This window comes from Anguilla anguilla, chromosome 2, assembly GCF_013347855.1.
Source record: "Anguilla anguilla isolate fAngAng1 chromosome 2, fAngAng1.pri, whole genome shotgun sequence".
In the NCBI taxonomy this organism is placed as follows: domain Eukaryota; kingdom Metazoa; phylum Chordata; class Actinopteri; order Anguilliformes; family Anguillidae; genus Anguilla; species Anguilla anguilla.
In genome coordinates, this window is record NC_049202.1 from 19,165,678 (window position 1) to 19,176,101 (window position 10,424).

Consider the following 10,424-nt stretch of genomic DNA (forward strand, 5'->3'; position numbering starts at 1 on the left):
CACACGCAAGCACGTACACAGGAAAGGAAGGGGCCAAGGTGACAGAGAAGAGATCCACAGACAGCTGAAAGGTTTCAAGTCTATTTTTATTCCTTCATGTCATCCTCCACAAAATGTTCACGTCTTTTAGCCAATCATATACCTGCTGCCCTCTTACATCACACCGCAATTCAGCAATCAGCATTTTTTACAGGCAGCCTGTGCTGCCAATTCCATCTCAGGTCCCACCCATCATGTCCACTGAAGTTTCTTAAGTGATAAGAAGCAAGCTGTACCACAAGAAAGCACCGAAAGAGAACTGAGGTTCTTTAGTTTGTGTCTTTAAGAAAAAGCAGAAACATTACAGATAAAATCAGAAATAATCTGAGATACATTATCCAAGAAAATATATGTGTTTGTTCTTCCTCATGGTTCTGGATTATTTTTGACAAATTACAAAATGTAAAGAAGTCCTAGTTCTGGCATTCCCTGCTCTTGGTGGATGCAGACTGTTAGTACAAGAGAAACTTCTGGGACAGCTACTTTTTTTATTTCCCTCTTCTTCTTAAATACAACTTGAGACCATTTTCCAAGATCCTTTTTTGTTCTAATCAGAAGCACAAATACAAATACCTCCAGTGCATACAATGAAGGCAGACACCTCGAGGAGCCAGCCATTTTAATGATAAAATAACAAAAAAAACAAACAACCAAATGTGGTAACGCTTAATGACACTTAACTGACACGTGTTATTTTCATACACAGTGAGCCGCTGCTGGGGTGCTATTTCTGTGCCCAATTCTCTACATGCTGACTCTGTCCTTTCACACAAAGTCTCAGAACATTGCCTCTCCTCGTCACATACTGCATGTCTCAAAAGGTAGGGAGTGTGTGTGCGTGCGTTGGGGAGGGGGGGTAATATCTCACAGTATTAGTCAGTTACAGCTACTCAAGAGGCGCACAAGACACCCCCTCGAAGAAATGGTACGATCCACAAGTTTTGTTGCGGCACATTCATAGCGCTGACACCTAGAGCCCAGAATCATACATCCAGCCCACCTTCCTGGACTGAACTAGGCTATTAGAGATTCTTCAGTAATACAAAATATATTTTTCGGATGTAAAAAGAGCTTCTTTTGATCTAGTCATATGAAATGGCACACCTATTGGCCAAATGGATGTGGAAGAAATCCTTATGGTAATACAAAAGAATACTGTGTGTGTGTGTGTGTGTGTGATAGAGAGAGTTTTATTAATGCCAATAAAAGATAATAAATGTAAATGATGTGTTTACCAATGACTGTCACTGCGTCTTTCAGTAGAGGAGTGCAGAATGTTGAAGTGGGGGTAGCACAGCAGTTTTGGGTGCCCATTGGCAGCACCCCAAAAGTGCTGCATTCGGAGTAGGCGTATGGACCGTACCATCTCACCAAAAAGAAGATTCATCTTTTTCCCATTTCCATCTCTCAAAGCGGCCGCACGATTCTTTGCACTTCCCTCAGCATTTGCCTTGGCTTCCCATTTCTTACCCTTCTCATTGTCTCGCCGAAGACTACGTTTCTTTTCGTCTTTAAATTGCTCAAATCGTCCTCGTCCTTCGTTCAGTAGACATAAAGCACAATAGACATCCACACCCTACGTTTGAGTGATTTAGCTAAAATGTAAAAGCTTTCAGTGTCACGCCACGATGGCTTCAGTCAGACAGCTGCTCACGCCAGGAGCCTTTATTGCATTTTAAACACACAATGTAAGCCAGAGCCGGGGACACACACACACACACACACTACATTTACCACATCACCATTGTGCACAGTGTATTCTCCTTTCTATCTGTGTTATATTAATATGATTGCTCTAACGTCGTTCTCTACATTGCACGTGAAATAGAAACTCGCACACACACATTTTTAGGCACACATCTGAGTTTCACGCTTCCTCTGCAGCGACCCCCCAAACATGTGCGGAGCGGAGAGGAGTGCCTCGATTTCACAGCCGGTGAAAAAAGCGTGATCCCTGACCAACTCGGACTCAAGTGGGAAGCACTTCTCGAGGGAAACCCAATGTGAGCAGGTGACGTCACCCAAAACGGAACCCCTGCCCTGCCACAGCCACCCTAGCCCTGAATCCTTCACTCAGTCCATACGGGCTCCAAGCACGGTTGCACCGCGGTCTGGTTTTTCCTCATTTCTGTGTGCAGATCTCACTTGAACAGGTCCCGTGTACTCCAAGTCGCTTGCTTGCTTTCGGTGACTGTGTCCAATAGGGAGCAGAGACTGTGGCGATAGCCCGAACCTGCGAAATCTTTGTGATTGGAACCGTTTTGCATGGCCCAAAATGTTTCCGTTCCCACAATGCTACTCCGCACATTAGAAGTTCAAAGGTCATTGCTTGTGCACCAGAAGGGCACCATTTCTGTGAAAATGACCTGCACTGTTCAAGCCTGCCCCGTACCAACAACAAATTTCCTTTACAAAATAGACTTCATCCCAAAATGTCCTATTAAATACCTGCCCACAAAGCCCCAAGTTAAAATTTCAAACATGCTGTTTTTATACCAACTTAATGCATACTACCCAGATTGTTGATGTTAACTGCCTTGGATATACAATGAAGCTAGTAGTTAGCTCTGTACACCACAGTCAGGTAGTATTTTATATATATGTAGTTTTGTATCTGAGTTCAGCTGAACATTGAACTGAAATGGGTAAGGTGCTGATTGGCTCTTGCAAGGTTTTAGGTGTACCGCACAAGTGTTTGAAAACAGAGCACACACTTATTTAAAGATAGGCCTTTAACAGGTGAAAAAAACTTGAAATTCACAAAGAAAATAACCAAGGCTGGATTCTATAAGGCCCCACAAAGATACCAGCCACACCTAGGAAGCAGCAAGCTGCACTCCAGCCAACAAGCACATAAATATATGCATCTTTATGACCATTTTAATATCTGCTTCAATTTGTGTATGATGTAGAAAACAGAAGACGAAACCCACAATTGCTCGGTTCTGTCAGGGAAAAAAACCATTCTGATGTCATGTATAGTTAAAATATTTCTCTCCCAATAAAACATAATGCCCTATATCTTGTTTGTTGGGATGTTGGAGGAGTGCGAATCCCCATCTGTTAATGTCACTGAAACCAAGCAAACTATGTAATGTACAGTTATGGACTACAGTGGGGTTTGCAAAGCTGCTGTTTAGCAAAGCTCCACCACAGACAGGAGACAAACTCAGCGGTGGAAGAGAATGGGCTTCATTATGGGGCAGGGTGGATCAGGGCAGGCAAAGGGTAGGATGGAGCAGGAAGGGGCAGGGTGGGGTGGGATGGGGTGGGGCAGGGTAGAATGGAACAGGGTACGGCGGGCCAGGGTAAGGCCGGGGCAGGGCAGGGACGGCAAGGCAGGGTGGTTGGGTGGGGCAGGGCGGAGCAGGCCAGGGTAGGGCAGGGTGGCTGGGGCAGGTCAGGGCGGAGGGGGTAGCATAGGGCGTGGCCCTCGAGTAAGGGCGAGGCAGGGCGAGGGAGGGCGTAGCAGAGCGGGCGCGGGCGGGGCGTGGCCCCCCTCAGTAGTGCACGGAGCCCGGCCTCCACACGTTGGCCTGGATGCCCATGCTGGAGGTGCTGAAGCGGGGCCTGGGCACCCTGACGGACAGGGAGCTGCCCGAAACAGCCGAGCACAGGGGGCTCAGCTCCGGGGCGCTCTTAAACCACTGCCTGCCGTTCTGGAGCGGGGCGTAGGCCGAGCCGGGGGGCGGGGCGGGGGCGGGGGCGGGGGCGGGGTTCGGGACGGGGGCGGAGTAGATCCTGGGCAGCTCCGGCAGGGCGCCCGTGGGGGCGGGCGGCGGAGGCGAGAGGGGGGCGGGGGGCGGGGAGACGACGTCGGGGCGCCACAGGGGCTCCCCGAGGGTGGTGGCGGACCGGGGCGCGATCACGGCGGGGCTGAGGGACGCCGGCGCGGACATGGGCGTGGGCGTGGAGAAGCGCTTGATGTTGTAGACGCGGGCGGCCTTGACGGGGATCTGCTTGGGCGCGCTCAGGGAGATGCTCTGCGATTGGTGGTTGCCCGGCGCGGGCGTTCCGCCGCCCCCGTAAGTGAACATGGCGGAGTTGAGCTGGTAGGGTTGCCGGCTCATGACGTCCATGGGCTTGGGGGGCTGCTTCTGCGCGTCCCTCTTCTTGGCGACTTTGGCGGTCTGGGACGCCTTCGTGCCGCGCTGAGCCCCCGGTGGACAGGACGGGGACAGCAGGGGGTTGTAGCTGATGGGAGGGGGGGCGCGAATGTTGGGCGAGTACTTCCAGTGAGACGGGAGGGAGGGGGTGGGCGACGGGAGGCGGGGTTGCCCCGGCGGCACGGCGAGATTGGCGGCGGGGGCCGTCCTGTCCACCACGTACCTGTCCATGCGGCTCTGCCTCCGCGCGAACAGCTCCGCCCCCTTGCCTCCCATCTGGGGGATCTGGGGCCCCTCGGGGGCCGCGTGGGGCTTGGGGGCCACCGGTGGCGGCAGCCTGCTCTTGTGGACCTGCATGAAGTTGCAGGCCTCCGCCCCCAGGTTGAGGAAGTCCTCCTCGGGGCCGGACTCGAACCCGGGCTCCGCCCCCGCCCCCGCCCGGGGCTTCTCGTCCAGGTTCTGCACCAGCGACAGCAGCTCGGGGTTGGGCGAGTTCTGCTTCTTCTCCTCGGGGGCGCTGAACATGGGCTTCTTGCTGCCGCGGCGACGGGCCTCCTGCAGGATGCCGGTGCGGGCGGCGGGCACGGAGATCCTCTGCTCGCGGGACGCCAGGGCCTCGGCGGAGTTGGCGGCGGCGGGGCACTGCGTGGGGACGGGAGTGGGGGCGGGAGTGGCCGAGACGGGGGGCGAGGGGGTGGTGGTGGCCACGGCGACGTACGGGTTGAAGGACACCTTCGGCGTTGGCGGGGGAGCGATCGCTACGGCGCAGGGCTGGTGGGCAGGGGGAGAGAAGGCCGGGGGAGAGAGGGGACCCACAGGGGTAGAAGATGGAGAAAAGGGCGTGGCTGATGTGGGAGTGGGACAGGTTGTGGGTGGTGCAGGAGGTGGAGGGAAGGCGGTGACTGGTGCAGGAGCCAAGGTGAGAGAGATGGCTTGAACAGGAAGTGGGGAAAAGGGTATAGCTTGTGTAGAATATGGGGAAGCAGGAGTTTGTGTATGAGGTGGATAGTAAGATGTGGTGTGTGTAGGAGGTGGAGAGAAGGGCATGGCTTGTACAGGAGGTTGAGAAAAGGTTATGGCTTGGGCAGGAGGTGTAGAATATGGTGTGGGTTGGGTAGGAGGTGTAGAAAATGGCGTGGGTTGGGTAGGAGGTGGAGAAAATGGCATGACTTGGGCTGGAGGTGGAGAAAATGGCATGACTTGGGCTGGAGGTGGAGAAAATGGCATGACTTGGCCTGGAGGTGGAGAAAATGGCATGGGTTGAGCTGGAGGTGGAGAAAATGGCATGACTTGGGCAGGAGGTGGAGAAAAGGGTGTGACTCGAGCAGGAGGAAGATAGACAGATGTGGCCCGCGGAGCAGGTGGAGAAAGGGGAGTGGCTTGTACAGGAGGTGGATAAAAGGGCGTGGCTTGGGCAGGAGGAGAATAGAAGGACGCAGCCTGTGCGGGAGGTGGAGAAAAGGGCGTGGCTTGGGCAGGAGGAGGATGGAAGGACGCAGCCTGTGCGGGAGGCGGAGAAAAGGGCGTGGCTTGGGCAGGAGGAGGATGGAAGGACGCAGCCTGCGCGGGAGGCGGAGAAAAGGGCGTGGCTTGAGCAGGAGGAGGATGGAAGGACGCAGCCTGTGCGGGAGGCGGAGAAATGGGCGTGGCTTGCGCCGGAGGGTTACATGAGGATGGGGCGGGCAGAGGTGGGCGAGAGAAGGGAGTCGCAGGGGCAGAAGATGGATAGAATGGAGAGTAGGGAGCAGCAGCTACAGAGGAAGGAGGGGAGAGCATGGAGGGCGGGGCGTTCCTGGGGGCAGGTCTGGGCGGGATGTAGAGAGAGGTGGTGGAGACGGCCCGCTTCACCTCCGAGGGAGGCGGGGAGAAGGGGAGGGGCGTGGCCCGGGCGGCTGCCGCGGGCTGCGCGGGGGGGCCCTTCTTGGGCGGGCCGGGGCGGAACACCACGGGCGTGGTGGCGGCCCTGTGGCTGACGAACCCGGCGGCGAAGGGCTGGGCGGTCCTGTTGAGCACGGAGCCGGGCGGCCCCGCCCCTCCGCCGTTCACCACGGGCGGCGACATCACCACGCTGGCCCGGCTCACCACGGTGCAGTCCCCGTTCATCACGCTGTAGTTCACGGGCGCCGCGGGCGCGGTAGGCAAGGCGGGCATGCTGGGAGTGGCGGGCACGGTGGGCGCGGTGGGGCTCAGACCCTGCAGGGGGGGCGCCTGCTCCGCGTACGTCGATACGGGCGCGACCTCCGCCGCTGCCGCCTCCGCCGCCGCGGCGCGCTCCTGCCCCCTCCTCCTCTGCTGCTCGAAAAGCTGGGCGCCCTTCCCGGAGGTGGCGTTCAGCCCCGGGCTCTCCGTCTCCCCGCAGCCCGCCGCGGGGGTCTTCCTCTCCAGGATGTCCAGGTAGTCGCTGTCCCAGGCCGACTCGGGGGCCGAGGTGAAGCCGTCCTCGTCCAGCTCCGACTCGCTGCCCGGGAAGACGCCCTCCTCCTCCTCGTCGTCCTCCTCCTCGGTGGTGCCGTCCTGGCTGGACGCTCCCTCCACGCTGCCGAAGCAGGTGAGCGTGTACTTCTTGGCGCGCTGCCTCCGCTTCTTGAACATGAGCACGCCCTTGGAGTGCGGGTTGGGCGCGTCGGTCAGCAGGGCTGCGATACTGCGGCACCTGGACCGGGCCTCCTTCACCTGCTTCTCCTGCACGCTCTCGCCTCTGTGTAGTTCTACAGGAGACCAGGGGGAGACAAGAACAGTTCAGCAGTGAAATCCCATCCCCTTTGTACCTGAACGAGAGGTCGCAATAATGCAGACACACGCAGAAACATTACAGGCCACAAGGATCTCTTTTAGGACAGTTAAAGGTTCATTCGCCTTAATACAACGCGGTAGTAAAACTTTACAGTGTTGCCACCTGATTTAAAGGTATTGTAAAAAAAAATGGCATTTTAAGGTCAACAGCCAGAGGAAATTAGAGCAACTGTTTTTAATGTGAATACAAACTGGGTTAAGGTTTTAATCCTGTTGGATCCAAAGTGTGTGTGTGAAAATGAAAATTATCATCAGATTGTAAGAGTATTGTCTATCCATCATCTAACCTGCTTATCCTGGGCAGGGTTGCAAGGGATGCTGGAGCCTATCCCAGTGTGCATTTGGTCAGAGGCAGGAAAACACCCTGGACAGATTGCCAATCTATCGCAGGGCACACACACCATTCACTCACCATTCACTCGCACACTCATATCTATGGGCAATTCAGAGTCTCCAATTAGCCTACCTGCATGTCTTTGGACTGTGGGGGGAAACTCATGCGGACACGGGGAGAACATGCAAACTCCACACAGAAAGGCCCCGGCCGGATTCGAACCCAAGTCGGGTCTTGTTCTGGATTTGAATTTGAACTGACAGTGCTACCCCATGCACCACCGTGCTGCCCGAAAGAGTATTGTATCAGATTATATTTTATTTTTTCAATAATTAAATGATAATTAACATTAAGAAGCGTAGTCTCCTAGGACTGACATCACTAGCCCCTTTCAAATCACTTTAGAGGGGTGCTGTACAAACAACAGACTAACATGAATTAAGGCTTGATGAGCATTTATAAATTACACATAAGTGGTGAGTGTCCAGCTTGGGACACAATTAAAAAACAATTAATAGTGTTCATACGGAAGGCTGAAAAACAATGAATAGACATAGGCATATAGGTGCCAAATATAAAATGTGTTTTCTTAATGTATTTATTGAGCGTGAATTACAGACTCTACATTGAAAATGTGATTAAACTGAATAATAACCTGAAGAAGATAAATAACTCCAGTTACAACGCTCTCATTAATGGTATTACCTGTGATATATAAATATTAAAACAATTTAAAAAGTTGTGTAAAACAGTCTCATATATTGCAGAATCCAAGTGCAATGAATAAGGAAATAACAACAGAATGAAGCCAACTCGATTATTATAATACTAAATACAATGACCATAACAAGAGAGAACAAGATGAAATATGACTATTATGAAACAAATTATTTTTCATTCCAACATAATAACATCATGCCCATAAAAATGACGAGCAAGACCCGATGTTTCAGTGACTTGAAAGGACATATTTGCACCAAAAAAATAAAGGAAAGGAAGATAAGTTTTCAATGTGTACCGCTGGTCACATGATACTGGGGATATCACAGTAAGCTGAGAATCTGGTTAATCACTGACAAACAACCATTTCTGACCTTTACACAGAGAACTCCATGAGATCAGGCAGCCAGAACAGGCTGCGGATGGACTAAAAACAAGCCCACCTGCCCCCCTCTATATCTAGCCCTAAACCTCACAGGTGGAAAATGAGAGTGTTCCCCTTACTTATATAGCACACGCCTCTCTATAGCTATTCTCTGATTATTTACTGGGGAGTTCAAAACAGCTGTGGGACGCGTTGACCGGTGGACGCAGACACAGATAAATTGCACCGCTCATCCCCTATAAATAACTGGGCACATTCTACACTCAGAGAGAGAGAGAGAGAGAATGACCCTCAGGGTTATATCCAGAGATTTATTTAGACCATGGATCTCAACAGGGGGTGTTTTTGAACGAGTTCCCGCTAACTTGTGGAATAACATCCAGCACATCCAAAGAGTAACAAGTGAGTTCTCTAACAAAGCCTCACGGGTCGTTTGTTGAGCCAGTCAATTCAGTTCAGTCAATGTGAGTGCAAAGGTGGGATAGCCTGTCACCCCATGTTCTATTAGAGTGATGGGGGCACTGTGCCGGAGGAGGTGCTGTCCTTGAGATGAGATATTAAACCAAGGTCCCGACTCCCGGCTCACCGTGGCCATTAAGGACCCCATATTGACCCCCAGCATATTAACTGTTTTAACTGTCTGGTGGACAATAACCGCTATAATAAAGTGCTCTGACATCAACGGGTGGAAAGATCAAGGACTGTCACCATCACGAAAGCATTTAGCGAGTTACACTCAGGAAAGCTACATCATAACAACCACCAAATAGGCAGTAAACTATATTAGATACAGACAAACGGCACAGAAAAAAATCTTTCTCTTTTTATCAGACAAAAATATATAGGATATAGGATTTTCACATACCCCGTCACACTCACCCCCAATACCGTGGTGTTGATATTCAGTAATGACGAAGCATAGAATTAATTAAAATCGGTCCCCCGTGAAATGATTCGCCAAGCAAAAGCCACAAGCTTAAACCTCCCCATAGACTTCACCATCTGCCTACACCAGGCTGCATCCAAACACATGTACCTGTACACTGCACCGCATTTCATCAGCTCAGCAAAAACCTGAGGACAGACGGCTTGTTCTGATGACCATTCACCAGTCAGATCTGTTAATATTTTTCATATTCCCACAGATATCCTGATTTAAGGGAAAGGATCCTTGTTTTTTTTTAAAAAAGAAAGTTAAGAAAATACTTCTCTTCCTCAAGTAAGGTATTCTCCAGCGCACTCAAGCGTGGTGCATCAATGACACGGTACAGGAACCGGCGCGGGTGTCACTCACAGCGCGGCGACTGCCGACGGACCAGGAGATTCTCGTCAAGACTCTTGTCTTCTCGTTTCCTGCGTTTCCTCTCTCTTTCTCTCCCTCTCTCTCTCTCTCTCCCTCTCTTTGTTGAGCCGGCTCGTGGATGGCGGAGGATGGCGGAGGGTGGCGGAGAGCGTTACCTGTGTACACGAGGTCTCTGTCGCCGTCGGCCTTCGTCGGGTGAGTGAGGCTCGGCATGCCTTAAACCCCGGGAGGGGAGGGCCCCGGGCGGCCCGGCGCGTTCCCCGCCTTCGGGAATGCGGCGGCGGAGGCGCGGCCCGACGGTGGAGCCCAGCCAGGCGGAACCCGCAGCCAGGCAGAGTCCTGTGTGCAACCCCCCCCCCCCCCCCGTGCCGGACCTTTTAAAGGCCTTTTGTCCAACCGCAGGACCCCGCCGGCCCAAAGAAACGCATTATGTCACTGCGGGGCTATTCTTAACAACAACGTGACTGACAGACGCTGCGTCCACCTGTCTGCCTCAACTCCACCCCCCCCCTTCCCCACCATCATCACCAAGCAAGAGGGGAACAAGGGGAAAAAAACCACAGTGTGCCAGCTCAACCACCCCCCCCCCACCCCCCACACCTTCCTGTCAGGACCCAAACTGCTGTCAATCATCTCGCCGTGACGCGGTCGGCTGTCCCCAGAGCTGCATGAGTCAGCGCTCAGACATTCAGCTTCGGGGGGCTTCATGTCCCCCGCGTCCTCACACCTGACGGCGGGACAGCC

At 53.1% G+C, this 10,424-nt stretch overlaps 1 protein-coding gene across 1 annotated transcript in view; it reads right to left on the reverse strand.

Moving 5' to 3' along the window:
* Window positions 1–1,220: 1,220 nt before the first annotated feature.
* synpo2lb (synaptopodin 2-like b) overlaps window positions 1,221–10,424 on the reverse strand; it is a 21,325-nt gene continuing 12,121 nt past the window's right edge. Inside the window, exon 4 of the mRNA XM_035401050.1 lies at window positions 1,221–6,853. Coding sequence (XP_035256941.1) covers window positions 3,540–6,853 — 3,314 coding nt within the window. The 3' untranslated portion in view covers window positions 1,221–3,539. The remainder of the gene's footprint in view (window positions 6,854–10,424) is intronic.